The sequence below is a fragment of the Nothoprocta perdicaria genome, unplaced genomic scaffold (genome assembly GCF_003342845.1).
Source record: "Nothoprocta perdicaria isolate Ctin4 unplaced genomic scaffold, notPer1 scaffold_294, whole genome shotgun sequence".
NCBI lineage: Eukaryota > Metazoa > Chordata > Aves > Tinamiformes > Tinamidae > Nothoprocta > Nothoprocta perdicaria.
The window spans coordinates 362,108-388,513 of record NW_020455526.1 but is presented as its reverse complement, the minus strand read 5'-3'; the positions used below and the strand labels follow the sequence as shown (position 1 = coordinate 388,513).

The 26,406-nt window shown below is 42.7% G+C and overlaps 2 protein-coding genes across 2 annotated transcripts in view; one reads left to right on the top strand and one right to left on the bottom strand.

The window, feature by feature from the left end:
- Positions 1–4,585, top strand: part of RAD9B (RAD9 checkpoint clamp component B) — a 7,800-nt gene extending 3,215 nt beyond the window's left edge. Inside the window, exons 6-11 of the mRNA XM_026041799.1 lie at positions 185–291; positions 1,560–1,666; positions 2,108–2,172; positions 2,742–2,864; positions 3,584–3,851; positions 4,186–4,585. Coding sequence (XP_025897584.1) covers positions 185–291; positions 1,560–1,666; positions 2,108–2,172; positions 2,742–2,864; positions 3,584–3,851; positions 4,186–4,317 — 802 coding nt within the window. The 3' untranslated portion in view covers positions 4,318–4,585. The remainder of the gene's footprint in view (positions 1–184; positions 292–1,559; positions 1,667–2,107; positions 2,173–2,741; positions 2,865–3,583; positions 3,852–4,185) is intronic.
- A 947-nt stretch (positions 4,586–5,532) lies between these two features.
- On the bottom strand, positions 5,533–26,386 carry PPTC7 (PTC7 protein phosphatase homolog). The gene is made up of 6 exons (XM_026041780.1): positions 26,132–26,386; positions 16,321–16,500; positions 13,437–13,635; positions 11,106–11,229; positions 10,014–10,143; positions 5,533–8,857 (listed from the first exon to the last, which is right to left on the bottom strand). Exons 1-6 carry the CDS (start codon positions 26,331–26,333, stop codon positions 8,799–8,801), a joined length of 894 nt encoding a protein of 297 aa, XP_025897565.1. The 5' UTR covers positions 26,334–26,386; the 3' UTR covers positions 5,533–8,798.
- Positions 26,387–26,406: the final 20 nt, after the last annotated feature.

The window sequence follows — 26,406 nt, the reverse complement described above, 5'->3', positions numbered from 1 at the left end:
AAAAAAAAAGGAAAAAAGGCAACAAGGAATCCAAGATTTGACATGCTATTGAAAAGAAAGGCAATTCTATTAAAGTACACCTTGTTCAGAGACGCTTTTATCACAGTAATCAACGTGAATAACAAATGCCAGCTAATAATTTGTAACGTATAAAGCTATTTTAATGCAAAGTTAAATGTTACAGGCTGCTGGCTGATATAATGATTCACTTTCCAATGAGTCAAGAAGAAGTAACCCTGGCAGTTACTCCAATGAAAGTTTGTTTCAGGAGTTATGCTGATGAAGACACTGGTAAGGAAATTCAAAATATGAAAGAATATTGGGACTTTAAAACAAGCAAACTAAAGAAATAATAAGCAGCACTGCAGCATAAATGGAAAATACATTTCATGGCTGAATTGGATTTTTTTAGGAGAAGGAACATACAGAGACAGATTTTTAAGCCATATGGTCACCCACTGGATTTAATATATTTATGTTAAGAAAATGTTTTTAGTAGTATTTTTTTTGCAGGTATCGGCAGCAAATACCAGAATGATCAGCCAGTTAACTAAGTTGTGCCATTTGCAATAGGTTGGAAGAAAGATAATTAGTGTGTTGTAAGAGCAGACATATGGTAATAGGCATGCGAAAGGAGATCATTTTTTGCTTTTAAAAAGAACTATTTAACTCTGCATACCATAATTATAGAACTGATATCAATACTGAGTATATCTTAATGTAAGGGTGCTATAATGTGTTAACTGGCCTAAAACTTTTATGTTTTGMTCTGCCATTTGCAGATCAGAGGTGAAGAAACATCTAGATTCTTGGTGTGTGACTCAAACTATTTTAAAATATGTAATTGTTTCTGAAGTATAGGTTCTTGTATATCATATAATAAAGGGATGCTTTTCATACCTGCTTATGAGCAAAGCTGAGCATAATGGCCTAGAAAAGATGTCTGCAGAGCCTAGGGTGGGAATGGGGCTAAGAACAARCTAGAGCAGGGGAGAGGGAACAGGGTGAAGTGGTGGAAACTGGCTGAAGTGAAATGTGAAAGAAATTACTGAAAATGGACAGACACACGCCAAAAAAAAAACTGTTTTGAATATGGATTTCTTTTTCTTTCTTTCTTATTTTTTTTAAGAAATATATATTTAAAAGGGTAAGCAGAATGAAAAAAATGGTAGGTAAAATACTGTTTTGTAAAACAAAACAAGATCAAGGAAGAACAGCCAAATAAGGAGAAAAAAAAAAAAAAGGAGGAATTCAAAGCAGCAATTTCTTGTGGGTAGAATATAATGTATTACCTGCAGCAAGTGTTCTGTGGGTGCTTAAATATATATATATATATATTTATATATACGCCACAATATATACTCTTACTATCTTGGAGATTTTTGAGGTATTTTACTTAATTGTGAAAGAAATTTAGCCAAAGCCAGCTAGACATTTATTACTATTAGTCACTATAAAAATACACGTATTTGTTCAAACAATGCTGATGTGAAAACTCATAGTGCTGTTGAGCTTAAATTTCAGTTTTGAGTCCTTGACTTTCTTAATATTTTGAGCAGACTATTCCAAGGCAATGCATACTGAAATACAACTAAATCCAGATGAATTCGACTACTTTCAAGTTGGAGTGGATTCTGAAGTAACATTTTGCCTTAAGGAACTGAGGGTAAAATAAGACTTTGCTTTGAAAATAGATCGTTTTCCATGGATTTGCATAATTTAACCTGGAAAGTACAGAATTGTCCAATTAATATGTTCTACTCAGCCTCCAGATCATCAGTGTTTACCAGCTGCTTAAGGAATAGTTTTAAAACTAGGAATTTTAAGGGCCCTGCACAGTCCCTTGCTATAGCCTTTCAAGGGTAAGGGAAATGTTTTTAGAGCAACAAAAAGACAATTTCAGTGCTGGGCAAGCACCTTATAACTGTACTGGACAAAGTACATCAGGTACAGCCTACATGTAGACAGAAAATCCAGTCAGAGAAGGCAAGAAGTTCCAGAAGCCTTAATGCCTCTTTTCATGAGTGCACAGTTGGGCTAAACTTAYATTCTACTATTACCCTGCTTTTATTAAAATAGCACTTAACCTCCCACCCCTTCTTTTCAGGGACTCCTAGCATTTTCAGAAGCTACCAGTTCTCCTGTCTCCATCCATTTTGACATATCTGGAAAGTACGTTTTGGAACACACCTCTCTGCAATTTCATTCACAAGGCTACAGTCAATTTTTGTCTGCAGGTTGCTCTATGACTATTTAACCGTAACAGTAAAATTGATTTCAACTTCTTACTCAAAGCTATTATTTCTAATTAACCTGCAATTCCAAGTTAAGCAGTTTGTTGTTACACATGAGGCATTTAATACAYGCAAGGATAGAACCAGGCTAGCCTTGCTGACTATCCACAAGCTACATGGACATTTCAAGTTTTCAGTCTAATGCATGTAATCATTTTATTTGGTAGTCTAAAGAAACAGTGTATTTTCTGCTTAAAGTGCCATTTTAATAGTTACATATTTAAAAGCACAACTAAATATAATGCTGTATAGCATTTGCTGATTGATGCATTTTTATCCCCAGTAGGAAGACATTCTGTATTCCTAAACAGCAAATACTTGCATCAGATTTTCATCTTTTTATAAGGGTTATTTTTTAATCCATGTGTATGTAATTGCATGAGCAATGCTTTCTCCCCAAATCCATGTAATTATAGTGCTATTTACTCTCTGACTGTTTGTGTTTAGGCCGATTGCTTTCAGCATTGAAGATATGGTTCTGGAAGCCAGCTTTATTTTGGCTACGTTATCTGTCATTGAAGATGAGGCAGCCCCTGAGCAGCCTCCGTGTGTTTCACGGCACCAGGAAAGGTAACGGGGGCTTTGGGGTGCCTGAAGCAGCTCGACTGTCCTGGATTGAAAACCAGAGTTTAAGGTTTCCAGCAAAGTCAGACATAAAGAAAATGATCTCCAAATTCTTATTGGACATTCATAACATTGTACCCAAGACTAGAGTCTTTGTTCACAGGAAAACTCTGAACTACAGCGGCTCGAGAATAGGCTCATATAGTTTGGGACCACACGGAGACAGTCTCTCGCTCCACTGGTGGATTCTTTTCAACAGGGCAAATAGCCAAATACCTGCTCTTTGTCACAGAAGCACAGCTATTTGACAAATAGCCAAATATSTGCTTCATTGACATAGAAGCGGGCAGCCAACATGCGCTTGAACAGCCCAAGTCACCTCCCCTGTAGGATTCTCACATCTTTACCTATCCCTGATGTGCTCCTCCTGAATGCAGGCTCAAATTTAATTACTAGTAAAGTGCTGTTTTTGCAGCAAAAGGAGAGACAGCACAGGAGTTTGGAGATCCTTATTTAATATGCATAGCTATAAAATCCTAGGCGCAACACTCCACACTCACCTCTGCTTTGCTTAGTCTCCAACAAAGTTCTGTTCTCGTAAGAGAGGAAGGGAAGACCCAAGCTGAGAGTCTGCTTTAAAGCCATAAAGTTTTTCATTAGCAGAAAGGACCAACTAGAAACACGTGAAGACTCACTACTAACCTGCCCTGCTCTCTCCCATCCAGCTTGAAGACATATATGAGTAAACCTGAAAAAAACTCCACGGACAGAGATAGCAACTCAGAAGCAATGGCTTCCAGCAAGCCACACTGGAATGGGAATTCACACAACATGGAGCTGGCAGCACCTAGAAGTCCTTTAGCAAAGCAAGAACCAAAAATTATTCCCAAGATGTCAAATGGAGATTGTACAGGCATAGAAGGAGCTACTATAATTGAGACAAACGACTGTGCAACGCGGGAATTGAGGTCAACACATTCTGATTATCACAAGGTAAGGAAGCTGCAATCACATCTGGCTTACTTTAGCAAACAGGGGAGTAAGGTTTTTCAGCTGGTATCTAGCTGTAAGCTCCACTGCGCTCCTTGGCTCTCCACATGCTGTTCCAGTCAAAATGAATCAGCTTTCACAACAGTACAGCTGACAAAAATGCACCACGTTCTACTACAGTGCACTAAATATTTGCAGGCATATTTTACTTAGAAATACCTCAGATAAAATGTATGTTTTAAAGTCTTTGTCAAAGTGGCGAAGGCTTGAGAAATAATTAACCTCAATGGCTATCACATGCATAGTATCTTACTGTTGTAAATATTGCATTTTCCAGTTTCACTCCTTGTTTTTTGGAGCAGTCTCTTTTAAGGAGAAAGATGCCATCAATGACACCTTGCATAGTTTAGCAACAGCTAGTGACACTGAAGAGGATTCTGTCCCTACGCAGAGATCTCAGGTTCTCTAACAATACCCAGTGCTGGCACTAGTCTGTACCTGGGGATTAGGATCGACTTCAAAGATACAGGAATATTTGACATGGTAACYGTAGAGCTGCTTCTAGTTTTAGAAGGAAGTTTAATGCTATTACGAAACTGTCCTATTTAAGACAGGTTAGAAATTTTCAAAAACTACTTTTATCTKCATTTTGAGCTTGTAAGAGGATGGTAAACTAAATTCACTAACATCTATTGAGAAATTCTGAGAAGTGTTGCCTAATTTGTATTTTTTTTTTAGTAAGGCAAACAAAGATCAGAACTCTGCTCTATACAGTGCTATGAGTTCCTGCTACATCAGCATGAGTTAAATATTCATTCATTACTTACATTTCACAGGAGCCTGCTTTTTGAAACCAGCATTAAGAATTAAACACAAAAGCAGTTTTATTTTTTTGTTAGCTTTGCTCGAGTTTTCTACTATTCATAATAGTACACATTAGCAACCAGTACAGGTCATTGTCGAACTGTAGGTATATTCATAATATAATCTAAATTAAAGCCATGGTTGGCTAGATTCAGATTTGTAAAGCAGGTGCTCTCTAGATGCACTGCTGGAGTGTAGCTCTCCAGCAGGACCTAGGGCGTTCACTCTGCATTACCACTTCAGGCCAATTAACCCACTCTTGTGACCTGGCGAGCGATGGTATAACAGGGCTGGCCACTCTGGCAGAGCCACGCGCACCACTGCTCTACAACAGCTGGTATTTTTGCAGTTACTTTGTATGATTCATGTTGCGCTGAGTAGTTAACAATACTATACACTGATGGAAATACAATAAAAATGAAAATGCAATAAAAATAAAAAGTTATTAGTGTTCAAAAGCATAACTTGAAGACATTCTTGTGTTCTAGGCTTGCAATGCTTGCCTAATGGTTAGGGAAGGTTGTATCTAATAGGACACKGTGTCATTCACACCTGCATGAGGACTCTGTACAGCAGCCTGAYTGAAGTCAAGCACCCCAAGAGCTACGCTGGGGTCACCGGATAATTACATTAACAAACAGATTTTTTGCAGGCAATTAAAAAACCACCACATTTTAGTATAAATACTATATTTATTAAATATCTTTACAATTCATTTAAATGTATTTACAGAACTATTCCTGCATAAGTTATACCTCAGACATGAAATTCACATAATYGCCTCTTAGGTAAGCATAGATGATAGTCTCATTTAAACAAACGAAACAAAGAAAGCATCCTCATTAGATACAGATTCAGATTTGCTTCATTTGAGCTATCTTTGTAAGAAACTACTTCATACAGTCAGTTACTACACGTACACAGTCTGATTTTCCCCCAGAGAAAGGGTGTCCACTACCARGAGAAGGAGATTCTCTCACAAAATGCTTCCCATCTTCACTAGACCTTCACCTCTCCCTTTTCCCTTCCTCAGGCCTAACTATCTGGTCCCAAAATCCGTTTGGTTTTGGCCATACCTTCTTTATAAGCACAAATAAAGTAAATTTAGCGGGAAACTGTATGTTGCAGGTCTCCCAAAGATAGCCAGTAAAGTAGCAAGGAACCACAGTTTTACAGTTCACCAATCTTAGCCCTTTTTAACCCATTTACCCAGTAACGCTGCTGCAGAAGCGCCGACTCCTGCAAYGCTGCTGTATTCTGTGCACCGCAGGTTACCGGTATCCCAACCTCCTCCTCCTGCTTCCGATTACTGCTCCCTAAAAGCCAGCCGCTCCCGGTAAGAACCACGAATCTCTGTGCAGCAGCTGGAAGCTGCTTGTGCTCCATTCGTGTGTGTTCCCCATCCAGGSCACACCTTTCTTGTACATTCCTCTCAAACGGTCACAATCAGCTAACCCTAGCAAGTGTTACTGCTTCATGCATCTTCTAAAGTTATTTTGATATTATGGGCCCTGTCGTTTCCTTTTCCAAAACAATCTGTTGTGCGCAGACAGCTTAAGTTCATAGGAAGAAATTAGGTTTGATATGTTTAGAGTGCACATCTTAAAAAAAAACAAACAAAAAAAAATCAAGCATGTGATAAAAATATTAATTCTTTATAATACAGTATTGCTTTATAAACAGATGGAAAAGCTATAAGCTTTACTGGTCTTTGGTGTGTCCAGTGAGGGATAAACTCATGATTTGTAAATTAAAATCCAAATTTGTTCTGTATTAAGAAAAAAAAGAAAGATGTGATATGAGGCAAGTGGCTTTATACAGAGTGCTCAACTAAAAACTGCTTGAACACAGACAGTAGGGTCAGAGCGAAGCGGCCAGGCCGCCGTTCAGCTCCGGGAAGGCGGCGGAAGCGCAACGGGTGCCGGAGCCGGGAGCACCGGGAGCCCCCGCGGCTCCTGACGGAACGTTCGGGCAAGTGGGAAAAAGCAGCGAGGGCCGGACGGGAACACGCCGAGAGGGACAGAGTGCAAAACAGGGCAGCTCAAGCGGGGCTTTATTTTAAGGGGCGTTCAAGGGAAAGAGTAATTGATCAAATCTGCTCTAGTTAAGAAGCATGATAGGAAATACTGAGGAATAAAATGTAGAGATACGCGGATTTGAGAGAGAAACAGCCCTCCCAAATGCTAGAAACAAAGCCCTATACTGCAGCATGAATACATTCCTCCTAACAAGACAGCTAGAAACAGCTTGTTCAATTTAAAAAAAATAACAAGGACTGACAATTTGTGCAAAGTTATCCACCACTCACTGTTCCATGTATCGCAAAATTAATTAAGTCTTCATTAACATAATCCTCCCCGTACCCCCACCAAAATAATATTTTGGTCAAGTTAGGGTAGTTAAGGCATTTTGACAAGCAATTATAAGGTGATTTAAAATAGATAGCTAACATTATGCCAATTTAGGAATAGCAGATAAATTACCGAAGAGCTTCCAAATTAATCACTTATTATAAATGAAATGCCTGTTACAAGCATGATGCATTGAAATATAGTAAAATGACATGTACATGGTACATGTTAAATGATCTTAAATAAAAGCTTGACATAGTTACGCAAATATACAGTACAAGTCCACAAAAAATTCTTTAAACAAGTTGAGGTAACCTCAAACTTAAACAGTTTTAATACAATAAACCAGGTAGTAAAAATCTCCTCCTGAGATCAGGTAAGATTACTTACTGACCAAGTTTAACTGCACTCACCTAAACATCAACATTACCCGACTTTTTATATATATAAAAACATGGCTTTAATTTATTTCTACATACTTTTCTACCAGCAAAAAACTTAATGAAAAACTGACCAAAAATATATATAATCTTTACAGCTATCAGCTTTTTGTATGAACCTCAGGAAACAAAAGAGAGCGTGATGGACCAGGGGGAACAATTGCAAGCTACTGTAATTCAAAAGGAAATGTAATATTGCGAAGTGGCTAGTAGATAACTGTAAACATCATTAAGGTTCGTTCTGAAAATCCTAAACTTTAGTTACTGAAATGTAAGCTCTGCTAATTACTCAGTGAAGTTTCCATTTTTTACTTACTGCTGCTGCCACAGCACAAGCAGAGGTGCGTGCCTGAGAGCCAGAAAGACAAGGGTCAACTTGACTGGAACTGGTGCGAGGGACTCCGCTCTGCTCGGACCTGCCAGAGCCCAGAAGCTCGGAGCCGAGCGCCACCGCTGCCCCTCACTGCAGCTCGGGGGCCACGTGGCCATCCCGCGCTGGGGACGTGGCTTGAAGTGCTGCAGGGACCTCAGCTCTGACCATCTTGGCTTTCTGAGAGCAGAATTACCTTTTTTTTTTAAAAAAAAAGTTTACCCAYAGCCAAAACATCCAGATACCAGGCCCGTTATGGACAAATGATCTGCTGAACTTGTAAGATCACAGTAAAGCACCCGAAATCACAAAACACATTTGCATCCATATAACTTGAACTAAGTATGGGCTTTTTTTTTTCTTCAAATTCTGTACTAGAAAAGGCTCCTAGGCTGACACCATGTATGGCAAAAGCAAAGTGTTTACAGCAGTTAAAGTCTCCTGAAAACTGGAGCTTGGGAACACAAAACCTCAGCTATCACTGTAACAAGACTATGCTCTGTGCTCTGTAACATACCCTTTAATGAATAGTGAACGTTTCTAGGAGATAGAGTAACACGCCCTCAGGTAGAGGTTTCTTCTATTAACTCTAGCTTGAATGATGATAGACCAATTCTCCCCATGTGAAAGCAAGTCACATTTCAGACGCAGTAAGAACGTGCGATTGATGCTCCCCTTCCACGGACAATCCCTAAGCTCAGAAAGCCGGGCCGGAGCCTCGAGCTTCTGCGCTTGTTGCTGGCAGACGGGCCAGTGCACTGCAAGAGTGGTTCTTAACAAGGACTTCAGTTRTGTCTCGACAGGCAACGTGCTTGAGAAGTGGCTGCTGAGAGCAGCCGCAAGGAAAGGAAGCAATCCTGCCCGCAGGAAACTGGACGTGTAGGAGCTCAGGGCAAGGAAAACTGGGGCTGACACTCCTGGCAAGTCAGTCTGTGTATTCAGCTACTATAGAAAGAAGGACGGTGATGTCGTCTGGTTTTCCCCCTGTAACACAAGAAAAATGAAACTCATCAAACCACAGTGGGTCATCTTTGTGCTGCCTCCTCTAAGCTCACTTTGAAGCAGTTCAAACACTCAGAAAGTTTTGTGCAGACGACAGAACTCTGCTGCCTTCCCTTCCTGTTGCAAGGACGGGCAGCAACAGCACTTACCAGGGCAGAAAAGAGCAGTATTGTGATCAAGCCATTAAGAGGAGATTGGAACCCTGGACACTGTTGCTAGCCAGCAGAGCAGAAAGCCTGTTCTCCAACACTGGGATTTTTCTTTTTCCCTTTTTAATTAACTAAAATTGATTTGTTACAGTCAAGCTCCAATCTTCTCAGGAATTTGCTCTAAATCAAACACTGAAGCATCTCCTCAACATCTTCTCCAGTACTGTATTGAAAATCCCTTTAAAAGCTATTTAGTATTTTTAATAACCACTTTTCAAAACAGAGCAACTGGAACGATACACCCAAATTTACAGAATTAGCTCAGAGAAAAGGTATTTGATTCTGCAGAAGTTCAGATCAGTGTTGATGGCAACTGACTGCGCTGGACACCACAGGSTCCCTTCTGCATCTTTCCACAACAGATCAAGCTCTTGGCAGAGCTTGGGCTCCTAAACTGCTGCCTCAACCTGYAGGAAAGGAACTAAAGCACCTTGCAGGAAACTCTGTCCTCCTGATACAGAGTTAATGAGGACAGATATATTTAAATATATATTTAATAGGACTATGAACTCTGCCATGTGTTTCTAGACTATACAAAATACAGATGAGACTGAGATGGGGATTAGATTAGTAACATTGAAAGGACAAAACCCAGCACAAAACCCTGCAAATAGCCTGAATTCAAGGAGCAAGTGACGAGCGGCTCCCTGGGAGCCTGCAGAGGTTGTTCGGGCTGGATTCCTGGTTTGGGACAGCACAGGAGCCACGGGACAGCTCCTGGAATTACCGACAGCTTCTGAAGGCCCAGACCCTGTGGGGACCCGGGCACCTGGTCAGACAAAGCTCTCGGCTCAGGCAGATCTGCTCCCAGCATTTCTTGACACTGAGTTTTCATTAACAAATGCTACAGTACCAGAAATTCACCTGCTAGCTTAAGGTTTCTCAGGGACGGCAGGAGTGGGAAGAGGCGGAGAAAAGGAAACCCTTACCTCTCACATTCAGCCCGTTGTCGCATGCAAACTGTGCAAACGGTGACATGTAAGTGGGATCATAGGCCAGCTCGTGAGCTTGCTCCGCGATGCTTCTTGCAGTCTGCTGTATACTCTCATAGTTCGAGTTCTAAATCAATGAGAAGTTAGAAAAGAAGTTATAAAGAAGCTATGAAATTAATGGGAAGTTATTTTAGTAAGAAATTCTATGAGTAGCCATTTTACTGATGCACGTCAGCTTTGCAGACACCTGGCTGCAAACTGCTCTCAAGCTCAGGTATTAGTTACCACCTTCTAGCCYGAGTGGAACCTAGACAATGTTTTAAGGCTTATGAATTTGGGGTAGAAGTGCACATCTTCAGAACTCAAGTCTAAACCTGCTCCCTAACATCAGGTACAGACTTGTTCTATAAAGAAAATGTAATTTTTAAGTGCTCAGAACACTAACACTTGGAATAAACCAAACAGTCTTCCCTGGGGGAAAGGGATCTGAGAGCCAATGCAGGCAGTTCACGTGCACGGGCCAGCCCTCGCTCCCCACCCAGGCTCAGGTTAGTCATTGTATTTTAATTGTCCAGAAAGGCTGAGCTCTCTGGCAGCGCACGAGRGCCTTCCCTAGACAACCCAATAGGTGGAGCTCAACCTTCCTCCRTACGAGAACGTAGGTGGCAGATAGTGGTGACAGCAGAGACCGGGACACAACCCACTTGGTGTTTGACCGACTCCGTGTTCGGGCAGGGGCCCCTCAGTCATTTTGCCCGGGAGRGCAGGAGTTTCTGCCTGATGTCACCTCCCCGCCGGGTCCCAYGGAACACGGGCAGGCTCTGCAGCTGCACTAGAGCCTCCACCTTCACCTCATCTGCATCACACAGCATCAAAACAGTCTCCTCGGGGGAGTTACACCTCTTGATACTTCACAAGGCTGCTTTACTGTTTGCAATAGCCTCAAGCACAACATTCCCACCCATATTARAATTGTTGACTAAGTTTTTCAAAGGAAAATTCCCAGTTACTAATCTGGAAAAGATGAAAACGTTTTCTGAGGAAGCTGAGGCATTGCCAGGGCAAAAMGCCAAGTGAGACACTTCTTACCTTCAGCTTTTTTAACTCCTGAAGAATCATGTAGTCAGGCATGTTGTCAAAGAGTCCGTCTGTCGCAGTCAAAATAATGTCTCCAAGCTGGACATCAAAGGAGGTGCTATCGGCAGCATCGGGGCTGTGAAGACACGCGGCGCGTCACCAACACACTCCAGCCCGCACCGAGGCGCCGAGCAGCCTGAATCAGCACATCAGCTAATTTAGCTGATCATTGATCAGCAATCAGCTAACGAGCACATCRACAGCTTTGCTATTCGCTGCTGCTATGTGTTTTGCTGCAAAGGGAAGAATCCCCAACCGGGAAGCTTTTGCACCAGAGCAGCTTGTCCAGAAAGCTACAGCCCAGGAGCCGGGGTTGCAAACTGGCAGCGTTCAGCCACTGCACACAGGATTTGCACTGACAGTTCCCACATGAACAATCCTGCCATGGAAAAGGGCGAGCAAACGGCAGGCCAGGGTCTCCTTGCTCACGTTAAAGGAGCTCCACGCGAAAGGACAGTTCCCAACAGCCAAACATGTGGAGCCAAAGCACCTTCTTCTGCAATGGAAAACGAAGCGCGTCTGGAAATCACTACCCAGAGACCAGGGCAGCTCGGGCCGCGGCGGCTCACRCTTCACACAACACAGAGAAGAGGAAATAGGTATTTGGGCCAATACTGCTGCAAACCCTCATTCCCAGAAGCAACATAATGACAAAACCTTCAGTTTTAAAGATCCCTTGGGACCTTTAAGGGGAAGAAGACGCAAAGCTCATCACACCCCTTGGCTATCGCGCAAGGCAGCGCTTGCYCAATGGGTTTGTAGCTTCAGGAAGGTTAATAGACTTTAGATTGTCTGCCCATCTTCACATATAGCCAAATTTAACATTTAATTAGGGCAACAAATAAGAAATACCAGAGGAGCATTTAGACAACAGACACAAGTACTAATTAATGGCAGCAGCAGCACAGGAACTAGCCAGCAAGCTGTAATTGTGACTCAGGATGGAAGTGCAGGAGCTGATTTATCTTGCACTTTCCTTGTTATGCAACGACTCTGATGGTTTTGTTTTCCTGAAATCCACTGGACATTATCCATTTCTTATATTTTTTTCTTTATACTTAAGACATGGTATGCCAGAAAAAATAAAACATTTTAATAGTTTAGGGATTCCTAAAAGTTATTTGAATAAACCACTAGTCTCTGTATTAGACTAGGGCTAAGGGTTCTAATTTCTGAATCCTACACTGGCTTCTTCCCTGCAGCTTTATGAGTTGAACAAGTGCAAAGGAAACCATAAAGTCACATGCAAGAACAGTGAGGAGTTCCAAAAACTTTCTGAAAGAGACACTTTTGCAGTAAACATTATAAACCTATCTGCATCAGGCTTGAGATTTAATACCTTAAATGCAAAAAGCAAGATTCCTACTCCATTCCCTGTATACTATGCAGTAACTCCTTGAAGACACTTTTTTTATTTTTGTATTCATAAGAGGGACAACGCCAATGAGAGCATAAACATTGATTTGAGAGGTCAATTCTGACACATTTGAACTTTTATTATTATTATTAGTGAGATTTCACTAATTCAGGAGTGATTTGCCTGCCGTTGCAGCTTTCTTAGGGGACGACCCAAGCACAAGTCTGCCTTTGGAACAGCTCATTTCTGTGAACAGATTGTCCCTTCCCAACGCTCTCCCGTGGCYGCTTGGTGGTCTGCCAGATGGAGTTTTGCTCATTTTGGTCAAGCACAAAGTGCTGCTGGAAACACAGCTCCTCAGAGACACGAGTTACAGTCACATGTTCCCCTGCTCCATTCTTCAAGTCCTCACTACCTTGCTGCCAAGATATCTAAATTAGGGTATTCCCAACCAGGCGCAAGGGAGCACGGACCAGGACTGGAAGGAAACTGTTGATAAGAGARGACTCATGAAGGACAGTCAGTGCATCCAACAGCTGGAGTCTTCACTGCAACCACCTTAGAGAGCCAAGCGCCTCCATGACCAGAACACACTGAGGATGCACCACAGATCCTGTGGGAATTCTGTGTGTCATCATGGGAGCACTTAACCCAAACTCATAGCGTGTAACAGTCTAAGAAACTTGATTAGAACAACATGAGAAATATTCACATTACCTTAAATGTGAACCTTAATTACCTTAAATGTGAACCTTAATTACAGACAGGGATAAGTACAAGGCATTGACTGGGTACTTCATTTAAAGCCTGCATCCTATGCAGCACTATGCAAGGAAAGCACGGGGGCAGCAACACTGCAACTCTCTGGGAGCTGATCACAGCTACAAATCAAAAATTTAGAAGAGTTAAATCCTCTCCCATCTTACCTGTCACTTAAGACAACTCCTTCTGCTTCGGGGGGAGCTATTGACAGCTGGAAGGGAGTGTTGAAGTAGTGCTGCTGCTCATCCGATCGGTGGACAACCTCTCCCCCTCTGACCACCAAAAATCCAGAGTCTCCCAAGTTGGCTGTGTGTAAACGATGACTTGTTCTGTCTAGAACTACTATACAAGCTGTGCTGCTTCCTGCCAGGAAAGAGAACCCGGGAACTGGAATTAGCCTTATAAAAACTGCTTATTCTCTATGGAAATACTCAATAATGTCAGAAAACGATATATATCTACTTAAAAATAGCAAGATACCAAACATTTTTATAACACATACTATGATTTTATACAGAAGTTTTCCTGCTTTGATCTAGGCAAACACATTGGGCTGACAAATACCTCTTTTATTCCAGTTTATTTGTCATTTTCCACCCTAAGACATGTCAGTACATCCTGCTACAGGAGACTGCATTTACAGAAAACTTTCCAGTAATGTGGAAAGCATGAAAATAACCGAATCCCCGCAGCACCRTCCGATGTGAGGCGTCTTCCACACCTTTTCATTCATCAGCTGTAAAAACCCTGCCCAGTAAATAACTGCAAGTGGTTCTCAGCTATTCTTCCATTATTCGTGTCAGGACATTAAGATGTTTCTCTCCACGGCATGACTCTAATTATCTCAACAAGAAAGGTCTAAACATTTTAAAGGAACACAGTTTCTTCATGCCACTCAGATGTGATAGACTTCTCTAAAGCTCAAGACATCAGCCCCATTATCCAGTTAAATAACAACAGACTCTTGTGTCCAAGATACCACCTCCRTAAGCAGAAAGAAAAGCTATTTCAGAGACAAGTGCTACTCCAGATTAGTCAAAAAAATAAAGCAAGACAGTGGAAAACATTTCTACAAGTCCAGGGTGCTCTCAATTATTCCAGTTCTGCTTGAGGACACTAAGGAATTCTTGATTCATGGAGATTTAGCCACCAACTGTGCTCGGTGGCAAACCACAACAATGACTGTGTCACAAGGACACTCATGCACAGACCAAGTGCTTCACAGAAAACATAAATCCCTTAATTCCTGCTGACAGGATAGCAACGCATCCAAAAAACCTTTCCATCCCCAAAAATACGGAGCTGGAGCTTTTCTTCCTGACTTTGACCCACCTCTAGCTGAAGCCCCCGTACCACAGGCAAAAGTAAACTGAGTTTTTGCCCTGTTGCTCTCCCAGAAGCTTCTGGGCACAGAAGGAGCCCAGACTTGCAACAGGCTCCACGTGGGATCGGGGTTTATCCCGAGGCTCAGCTGACCCCAGGCAGCCCTCACTCCAGATGCTTCCCTTTTCCTAGCATAGGAATTCCCTGCAAATCACTTACACTTGTTAGTTCTTAAGAGCATAGAACAAACCTCTCTACTCTTAGAGAATAAGTCAAAACACTATCTTGAAGGGAAAGAAAAAAAAAGGCTTAAAATCTTTTAAATTTTATATGACAGAGGCCAATGTTAAAGTATTGTTAAAATATYTGGTAGATTCAAATCTGATAAACAAAGTACCAAGCCTTAGAGCACCAGAACAAGGGGAAGTTAATGTTTAACAAACTCTTCCTAACGAAGCCCTCTCCCTTGACTTTATTCCCAACAAATCCAAAGTATTCACTGCCGGGTTAGTTCAAGGGCTTTTTCCTCCTTCTAAAAATACTGTTCTTGGASAAAGGAGAAAGACTCGGGATCATTAGTTTCAAATTCTAAGTGTATTAGCAGAGTGCAAGCAGGAGGCCCCGTGCGGAATGCCGACCTTGTGACTCAGCACACGCTGCCGYTCCGCGTCGGAAAGGTCAGGCCGCGCGGCCGCCGCCTGGCGCTCGCGGCTGCGGCTGCTTTGCGCAGGTTAAGCGCTATYAGACACACAAAACTCTCGTGTCACTGCTGACCAGCACTGTTTTAGCAACACTTGAGGTCACTTCTGAGGGTCGAACCTATTCTTTAGGCATACAATGCGAGAACATCTGTTCCCAAGCTCAGCACGTAAGATAAAAATACCCGGCCCTCTCCTGGCACAGGACTTTAGGGTCAGGTGAGAAGCATGCACGTCATGCAGGGCAACCCTCTTGGTGCATCAGAGGTCACAAGYCCTTCAGACCCTTTTTGGTCTGCAAGGCTGTCAGCTGAGCCCAAGCTTAGCCATCATATCCATCTGCTCACCATTCCCAAGGCGGCTGGATCAGGCACCTGCAATTATGTGGGGCACACAATACACTGGGCGCTCTCTAGTTTGCCAGCCTCCCCAAAAATCTGTAATAATCTCCCTCCATACGACTTATAAAAGCAATAAAATGTCAGCGACTGTACAGTGTGAGTTACTTTAAGTCAGTAAATTAGGTTAAGTTTGTGGGACAGGAAAGGCAACAAGGGCAATAACGAGCAGAACTGCATCCCGTTACTGTTATCAGCAAAAATAGTTTTGTTTGGACAGCAGAAACAGCCACTAGGAGCTCTTAACAGTTTTCAAAGGCAAAATGGTTATTTATGTGCCCATTTAAACATATGCACAGAGTGAGAAAGAAACAGCACTCCTGTACAAGCACGCACAAAATAACATTCCAGAGCAAAGCTTATTTTTGCTGACTTTCTGCAGGRCTGAATCACCATCTTTCAAATACAAAAGGCAGTTTGCTTTCCTTTTTAAATAAGCAAAAATTCTCTGCGTTACTGAGTCAAGATCATTTTTAAATATACAAGCGAAAATAAGATGCTCCCCAAACCGACATCTTTGTTTCTGTTAAAAGACAAATGTCTAAATTTATCATGGAAGAAAAATCAGAGTTATGCAACCCAAAAAGCAYGTGCCTAGCAAGCGCCCGGCCCTGGCGCAGCAGCCTTACCCAGGAGGGGCACTTTGTTCTGCAGCAGCTCACAGTAGCCCGCGGTGAGAATCCCCACGGGGTTGCTCGGCACGAACCGTCCTTCCTTCACCAAACGCTCGCACGTCCGCATGAGAGTCCCTGAGAACTGAGAAGGGTCGACGCCGTAGTCCCGCCAGCCTCCGACACCATCTGCTACCCCTAGAAGAAAAGACAAGAACACGGGTTATTGGAACCAAGATGGTCACCGAAATAAGACTTTTAACTGAATTCTGGCAGAGTTATTACATTTAGTAACTGCACCAGCTGGATGAAAAATACTAAGAAAAAAAAATCTAAGCATTTTTCAGATAGCTTCTACCACCAGATCCTATGTAAAGCTTCATAAACCATCTAAGTTACCAGAAAGAAGGTAAAAATCCATTGCTCAGAGCTTGACGAGGAGACTGGCTTCACTAGAAAACAACTTGAGCAGTTTCTTGGGGATCCCTCACATTAGCCTTCCACTAGGCCATTAAAAGAGAGGTTTTTGCTTTCAACTTTAAATAGTATAAAAATAAAGAGATTCTTCCCCGCTACTGAATGTCTCAGATTTTCCTCAAGCAACTGGCTCAYTGGAGGGATGATGCTTTCGGTTTGGTAACATCACTTGCTGTAGTAACAAAAATAAAACTTCTGTTTTTCAGAAGTACTCACAAACCACACAAACCAACCCAATGCTGGGACCCACACAGCTAACAAAAGCAGTTTGCTGCTTACCGCTCCCAAGCAGCAGCAGCACCTGCCTTTTCAGCTCTCTGAACCACAGTTTAGCAGCTTCAGTCCTTAAATTACGAGGTTTCTGGTGGCTCCTGTGGTTATGGACGGATGCAGGAATTGTGGCAATGTGGAAGATGCCTAACAGGCTGAAATGGCATCTTTTCAGGAGATAAGAGGGGGGAAAAAAATCAGAAAAATTAACTGTAAATAAAGAGATATACAGAATGATGAGACATTAATCCCCACAGAAGAACTAKGGGGGAGTTATGGTAAGAGCTGTCTCATCAAAAGGATAAAAAGCTTGCAGCTAGGAGCCAGATTGATGGTGTTACGATTAATACAGTATACAGCCACAACATTATTCAATAAAATACGAATTATAGCTTCATAAAGTATTGAACAAAAGAGGCTTTGAATCTTTAAGTAAATAGGTAATGCAAAATCAGGATAATYGACAATCAAGAAGGAAAACTGGGCTAATTCTCCCATTACAGGACTCTCTGGAGCAAGTATCCCGGCTCACCGGGACTGTGCTTTGCATTTGCTTTGACCCATCACCAACAGCAAATGCTTTTCTGATGCCTATTTGGCCAAAATACTTCAAACTTCCCCAATCTGTTTTGACACCAGAATTAATACATTATCTGAAAACAGGYACTATCCATGACCGCAATCTGTGCAAGGGAAAAAAAAAGATTATATTTGGATTTTTTTTTTCCAGAAAGTAAGAATTTCTTTGACCCTCATCCTCTGAGGAACTGATCMCTCAGGCATAGGGCTTTACAATGAAAGAAAGCTCACAATTTGTTCGTGACAAGAGCACAAAGAGCCAATTCCAGAGATCAGCTTGTGCTACAGAGCGGTATCTTTAGAAAGGACACTGCTTCTAAAAAAAACACRCAAACTTGACCGAGGCGGTAGAGCGAAGTTGGCCTCATCTACAAACGCCCTTCACGCCGGGCACTGCCTGAAACTGAGACGCCCGGGTTAGAGCTGCCCTTGGCACGAGCTATAATCTGACAGGAGGCTCCAGCCAGACTCTGAACAGCCTATCAGCATTAATCAGATTTCTCCCAAAAATAGTGCACAACCTTTCAGACACCTGCTTTGTCCGTGTTTGCTTTCTTAGAAGAACAGTAAAGAAAGGCAGCATCCTGAGTTCATCGCTTTGGCCAGAAGGGGAATGAAGCTCAGCAAGGCACCCGTGGCACCCTGCAGCACGAGGAGCCRTCTCTGGCTTCCCCAGGAACAAATTCACCCTCTCCTTACAAGTCCCAGGGGTCCTGGTCAGCACCGAGTTAACYTTTCGCTTCCTCCTGCCAGTCAAACACGTCTGGAGTAAAAGATCAAGAGGAAAAAGTTTCCCTTCTGATCTCAAATATGAACTGAAACAGAAGTCGAGAAGTGTCACTTTGGATGAGGATGATTCCTGCCTTACATTAAGTTACAAGATGAGCATCTTTTTCCTCCCCATTGATAAGTGCAACTTAGCTACAATTGTCTCACTATAGAGAGCAGTATGAAGATGAAGGGTGTATATAAATGGTCCTCTTCCATCTGCCACGTTACTAACCTTGCTTCAGTGACAAAGATACTAACAATAAAAAGATTTGACAATTGCTGACCAAAACTTTTGAGTCCTAACATTGTTACAAACAAGCTCATCAAAAGTTACACAGTTTCCTCAGATGCTCAACAGACCATTCCTTTCATTGGTTTTCTTGGGAAATATTGAAGTACAAGTATTGCAGCATGACTATACAGCACAAGAACAAAAGCTTCCTGAAAAGCAGCTGCTCAGGTTAATCATCCAAACCTCGTTCGACTCCTAGGACACGCATCAGAACATGCCAGCCCGTTCCTTTGGCTCCCATCTTGCCCAAGCAGGAAATCTGAATCCGTAAATCACGGCAACGCGCTCCATGCTCTGCCTTGAGTCATGAAACGGCTTTTTCTGTCTTCCTTCCCGTCTGCTTTTTGTAAGCTATAAACAGCCATCGGCACGTTGTGCCAGGGCCTTCCAACACAGGAATCCTCATGCTAGTTCACGGATAGGTAGCTCTAACTTAGCTTCTGCACCACAAAGAGCAGAGCATCTGCTTGAGGATCAACAAGACAGCCACACATTCCTTCTCCAGCCCTGGCAGGGAGGAGCAGGACCGTCCCGCTCCTCAACAAGCCCAGAAATATCCTTTAAATGCAACACCGGGGCCTCCTCGCTCATGCACCATCACATGCAGCCCTGGTCCTTTCCCAAGATGGACAGCGTGGAGTTCCTGCAAAGATTTCATTTCCTTTTTTATTGCATGCTTGAAAAGAAGATAGTTGGATTAATTTAAGTTAAATGACCTTACAGGCTCCTAAAGCACGGTGCATSAACACTGCCAGAGCAGGCAAACGCTTCCTCCTGCCAGGCACAGAGCCAGGAATTACTGCTGCCTTCCAGCTCAAAGACACTACATGGGCAAAACAGAGTCAGGAAGCTCTGAACTGCACAGTTCCATCTGCAGAGCCTCCACCTTCACTGGCTTTGCTTTAAACTAAGCGATTCCAGCTCCCTAAGATCCGCAGCCATCCTGTCCTACAGACCAGGATGTTTTTAAATAAAAGCAGCATTTCAAATTCTCAACAAACTAGAGAGTTCAAATGAACAGAAAGTGAGATTTTAACCTGTTTAAGTTCAATAGCACTGGATAAAAAGAGAAATGTAAATGAGACTGAAGTATAAACCTGTGACATTTGATATATAGAAAACATGAGGCTATAAAGTGTTTGTGAGATATCCCAACTCCAGAAGCAAGAACTACACTCTCATAAAGAGGTCACYTTTTACACAACTGCAGGTTTTCTCTTCTCTAAGTACTGCTACTGGCAGTATCATTGCCAAGGAGTAATGATAACTGACATTGATCCACATTATCCTTTTATTCACCTAAGACAATAAACAAATAAATAAATTTAACAAGCAAAAAAAAAAGGAAAAAAGATTACTCAAGTTTTGATTCTCTCACATTTCAATAAAAACACTAGGTCTTTTAGTATCCATCACTCAACTTCAAATATTCAGCTTAAAACATATGAATCATAGCACACTGCAGCTGCACTGCATGGCTAGCAAGAATTGCTGAAGCTGAACTGTAKAAAGTCCTTGATGTTTTTAAAGCAATCCGGCAAATCAGAACATTCTGCAAAAATAATTTTTCATTGGATTTTCCTTGTTCAAGCCTATTCAGAGGTTATCCCAGTGTCCACGTACAGTAATGAAATGACTGTGGCTAGATGAAGAGCCACTTTAAACAAGTCAACTTATCAAGATAGGTACTTGAAAAGAGCAAAAGCTTCTCAAATATTTCACCGTATTATGCAGACCYTTCAGAACTAGCGACAGAGTTAATTCTTCAGTACGTTGCCTTCTGCTGGAAAACACACAGACACCACTGCCAGATTAAATACTCCCTGCATGTGTCAGTTCAGAAACTGGCTCACCCTAAACTTCTTAAAGGCCGAGTAAACCAAGACCTCTCAGAGAGAAACAACCATAACAAAGCTTCAAAACAAAGTGCAAGTGATTGATGCTGCAGTGCTGAAACGGAGCAAACGAAGACAATGGCAATAAAACGTGTTTAAACTGAATTTACAGCCCTAAAACACCAGCTAAAAATGCAACCTTGGAGCTGTTTTGACTACCAACATTGCATAAACTGCAGAGGTGCAGGGAACGGGCTGCCAGTGCAGAGATGACTAATATGTGCTTTTCACTGTGCAAGTTCAAATCAGATATAAATGTTCCGCCTAGTTCGGGCTAAATAAAAACTTAAAGAGTCTCGAGGTTCTGAACAATGTAATGACACTATAAAGTCTGCCTCGAACCAGCAGCCTCAGGACGGGAAGTTTTGGCTGGCAAGCTCGGCTGGCAATGGATACAGTCCAAAAGTACTGACTTGTCCCCAAAAATCTCTTGAAAGACAGCGACTTTCCAAACCTCTATCAGCCAAGAAAACGAGTACAYACAGGAACCCTGGGCAGGCACAAGCATGCCAGCTCGAATCGCTTTCGCAAGCGACCACAATTAACACTGCAAGACATTCCACTCATCCTAATGAGCTTTGAATGTCTCGAGATCCTTACCTGAATTAGCCCCGAATAACTGATAGAACAACATCGAAAGGATATATTTATGCAACCAGGTTTATTTTGCATCATAATAGAAGAAAGTCTGAAATGTTAACAAGGTTCAATCTACTGTACTACACAGAAGTTCAAAATATAGTATCTAATATTTCTTAACATATCGGAGATAAAATGATCTGTGATTTATTTTATCAGTGACAAAATAATTTACACCATCCTAAGTAAGCCACGAGCTTAAAATCAGTGCTAACTCTTCCAGCAGCTTCAACAGCAGCATGCAGGGGATCACAATATTATTGTTCCATTCTCTTCCTCTATCAAGTTTTGACAAAGAAATAATATTGTTATTTCTCTAACTATGCAACAACAGCACAGTTACAAACTCCTAAAGGTAGATTGCGTATGACTGGTAACTTACAAAAGGAAAAGTTACTCACCTACATTACACATTTCAAAAGTTACACTAGTCCTTAACTCCACTTGTCTTATAGATTCTGGAAGAATAACTAGCTAAACTGAAAATGATGAAAAAAAGGAGGAGACCAAAACAGAGACAATATTCAAGAAAATATGAAAGGATAACAGGGAACTAACAAAAAACAAATTGCACATCTAGTTCCAGGCAAAAGTAGAAGCTCCTTACATCATTTTTCTCCTGTTGCAACCCACCCCTCTTTCTGAAACAGGTTTTTATAGAAGGATCTCTTATCCATTTTAAGTCTAGGCCTGAGAAATCACCCAGTGGATTTTGAGAGTTACAGAAAGGCAGCGTGAGCTCCGGAAGTTCCGTGAGAAYACAGCTCGAACAACCTGGGAACTTTTCATAGCTGAGCTGCGAGTGGCAGTTGACGTGAAATGCTGAAAGGGGCAGGGAAGGCAGAGCCCAGGCACGCGAAAGGACTCGCGATCTGAGCGACCTCAGGCTCACATATTAATAGTTCTGAAGAACCAAGGTAAACAGGAGGAGATTTCTACAGAATTTCCTGTAACATAAGGATGATTAATGCCCCACCTACTGTACCTGTGCTCAGCTTTGCTTAGTTCTTTCTGTGTTTTCTGACAAGACCTGCTTTTCTTTCAAGCAGCAACTCTTAAAACCTGCTTGGGAAGGGAATATTGTCCACTACCAACAAGCAGCAACAGAACACACAAAAAATAGTAATAAAAAAAAAATCTATTGCAAATTCTCATCAGAACATCTTTTGCTCTTACAGAAACTGCGCTAAAGAACCAGATTTTAGTTTCTTGCTCAGAAAGAGAGCTGCGTTTCTAAGAGGTTACATTCTAGACTACTTAAGAACAGCTTTGCTGGCTTTTGGATTAGCTGTACTGACAAGCGTGTCAGTGAATAACTGCTAATGGGCACGTTTCTCCTTAATCTGTAGTTAACTTTATGAGTGACAGTACTTATGTGCCCACGTTGAAAAGACAATTTCGTTTTACATCCCTGGACTACTGCATGTGGGCTTTGGCGTTTTTTTCCCGAACCCACCGAATACTCAATCTAAGATGTCCTGAGTTTTCATAGCAGAGCAAGCGAAATGCAGATCCCTTGCCTGCTTTAGTTTGACAAGTTCTAGCAGCCATCTCTTTAATGGGTATGAGCCACTTAGCATGGTCTTACATGACCTTCAGGCATCAGAAACGCTTCATCCCATGTAGCTGCCAGAGCAACCCTGACATTTCAACAAATCCTTTTACGTTTTCAGTTTACTTTTTCTTGATGCATATTTTTCTTGATATAGTGAGACTAACAACCAGCAAGGGACTTCATCTATCTCAGAGTTTATAGCTCGTATTCAGGCTGCTGACATACTTCATTTTCAGACTCGAATCAAGATTTGCAGCCGAAAGAACAGCTGCCAAAATCTAACTTTGTATTGGACAAACACTTCCCTACTACTGTTGAGGGGACATAAATAGTTTGGAAGACGAATCAAGTCATCCTGGCTACACCCAAACTCTTCCCCAGCACAGACTTTGATGCTGTCACGGGATGCGGATCGGTTGCTGCAATGTTTCAGCAGTGAATCACACAACAGTTCGGAAAATGCATAAAAACTAGCAAAGACAGCAGGAGCCTGCTAAGGAATAACCAAGAAAAGGCAGATCCCAAAACAGGGGGGAAAAAAACCAGCACCAAGACATCTTAGTATTTGTAAGCAAGTTTCAAAAGTTAGCTTTGTTAAGTGAAACGCTTATACAAAGATTTAAATTTGTTATAACAAGTTACACTTTGCTCTCTGCACTCTTAAAAAATCCACTCAGATGATAATTAGAAATAAAATGGTGACAGTTTCTGAAGTTGTGGAGTATCATTTTTTTAAAAAAAGTACTTATCCAGCCCTTACATATTAAAAAAAATACTTTCAAATATGAAGTGTTACATACACGTCTACAGAGGCAAGAAGATAACTCAAGTATTTTGACTAGTTTATTCTCTATGTGAGGATCTGGGCAGCCAAGAAACTGATGGTGAACAGAGAGAGGTACAAAGAGCAGCACAAGCCAGCACTGGCATAAAGCAGGAGGCTCCAAGAACAGACATTRACATTAGTAGTAGAGCTATTTCCTTTTCTCGGAGGCATCCCAAAGGAAACACTACGGCTTTGAGTTTCTCGTTCCTTCCTGTGCTTGGGATGAGAAGAAAACATGCAAATCCACCAGGCAGGTAACAGCCAGAAGGAAAAACGAGACAAAGACTCAAAGATTAAAGCACATCAGTAACAGTCCCTATAGAGCCTTTAACATCTAGGAGAGGGCTGGGGAAAAAAAAAAAAGAAAAAAAAAAAGATTATTCCTAAGGTTGCTGTTAATCTTACTATGAAAGGATTAAGTGGAGGCTCAAAAACACTATTCAATTTTCAACCTTTGCAGAATACATGAAACAATTGAACATGCCTAGTATTTTTTTGCTTTGTTTTTAAATAGATCTCTGCTTCCAACATACAGCCTCTGCAGCCCTAGCCAGCTTTTGTTTGACAGAGGAAAAGGATCCCCAATGCCAAGGAGCTGGGAGCAGCTCCTCCGCTATTACACCACACCCAGACCCACCCCACACAGCCTCACTTTCCGTACATTGATTCTAAAAGAGACTGGCACAGAATCATTTTAAATTAATTCTCTGGCACAGCTTTGTCACTGATGACTACTAAGGTGGACTAAATTTAAGCAATACGCTCAAAATTAACTCTTCTCTAAAAACACCCGTATTGTGTGCAATATTCACTTATACTGTTCATTAACACTAAAAATGTGGAAACCTGCAATGGACACAGTCCAGCCAGCTGTGCTGCAGTGTACCAAGTTAGTACAAAAGTTACTGGCTCACTAAAAKATGCATAAGAAACTTCATATTTGTGATGTGAATAGTGCAGACTTGAGGAGAGGGAAACCCTGGTGCTGAACCTCCTTTTGCAGCAGCATAAAGGAGCTGGTGAGAAAGGGAGAACAAAGAGGCGATCGCACTCGCTGAGAGGAGGAGGCAACCACCAGCTCAAACTGCACACAAAGAAAATGCAACAACTTGGAGTGCATCAAAAAACACCCTGAGTGTTAATATTTGCAGAATATGCAGCTTTTTTKATTTATTCCTACATACAAATATTAGAAAAGGGATTAAAAAAAAAATAGATGCACAGAAGAAGAATTCTATTTAAATTCTGCTTTCATTTTGATGCTTAGAACATGCTGGTCTGAAGCCTTGTTTGCTGTTTGATCCCTGAGTGGAGTTACAATTACGTTTGTCATCAAGTCGCYGTGAAAAATAATGCAAGGACAAACTTAGTAACGCAATTCTTGGGCGATTCCAGCAGGATGATAAAGCGGGCTGCAAATCCACATATGGCAATTACCAAATACGGCCAACCCCCCCCTAAACATCAGCAGATGGCTTGAAATACACCCTATTCCCCCTGCAGAGAGCCCACCACGAGCAGAGCAGATCCCGCATTTCTCTTAGGGATGAGCACCAATTGCTCAGCTATTTATCAGCGTTGACCTTGTATGAACTTTAGAGGCAGCCAAGGTTAAATCACATGTTAAAATATCGGTGTCCAAGAGCTAATCCTAGCGGAAAAACGTTACTCTAGAGCAGGCACAAAAGAAGAGATGTGGGTTACTTAATGCATTGATAAAGCTTCCCTATCTCTTTAATAACTATACCATCACCTACAGCTCCGTAGCACTGTTACCTAGCACCATGTTACAGCCTCCTGCAATAAGGTCTGTTATATTAAAATGTAATCAAATTACAACAACAGCATGAAATTCTTCAGCATCAAGCAGGCTTAGGCCACTCCTCAGCAAAATCCCACCGTTTTTCAGTTGGAAAGGGGAGCAGGGTTCCCCTAAAGGTCAAGGGTTGCAGCATGAAGTTATTTTTGTCACCGAGAGGCTCAAAAACCGACTTTCCCAAGTTTTCAGTCTGCCGCGTTCAACCTTGACTAGGGAGGAAAGGTCAAGCCCTGTCAAAWACAACACGGCTCGAAAGCCAAACATCCCATTGATTTGCCGGGATTATCCGCTCTGCTGAAGGCCGGCGCCTGGTAAGATTCGCCCTGCACACAAAGGCAGGCCGGGCGGCACGACCGGGCCCTGCAGAAAGCCCAAAATCGCAGCCTGACATTTGAAACCGGTCTCAATGTCACTTTGCCTTTCGCTCGACAAGGACGCGGGCTAAAATAAGGAAGTGCCGCGTCCCTCCGCTCCCGCGTCCAGCGGGATCCGCGGCGCCCGGCAAGGCTCCGAGCGCGGCAGCGGGGCCAAGGCGGCCCCGGGCGGCTCCCCAGGGGCCACTAGGCCTTGGGGGCACCCACGGGTGCCACGACACGGCCGGGCCTTGCTGGGGGCCCCTTTTGGAGGCAGCCCGGGGTGCCACACGGCAGGGGGGAGCAGCGGGGCGGCCCGCGGGCTGTGCGGGCGCGAGGGCAGGGGCGCCTACCGAGCACGTCGGCCGAGCGGTGCCGGGCCACGAAGCAGGCGTCGTCGCCGTAGCACATGCCCTTCTTGAGGATGCCCTTGCGGAAGTCTTTGCCGAAGCCGCACGAGGCCGTCACGAGGCTGTAGTCGCGGGAGTCGGTCTGCGAGAGGCCGCCCAGCACGGCCCGCGCCACCAGCCTGCCGTACGAGAGCACCGAGAACATGGCGCGGGGCGCCCAGCCGCGCAGCGCGCCGAGCAGGGGCAGCCACCGCCGCAGCCGCCGCCGCACCGGCCCG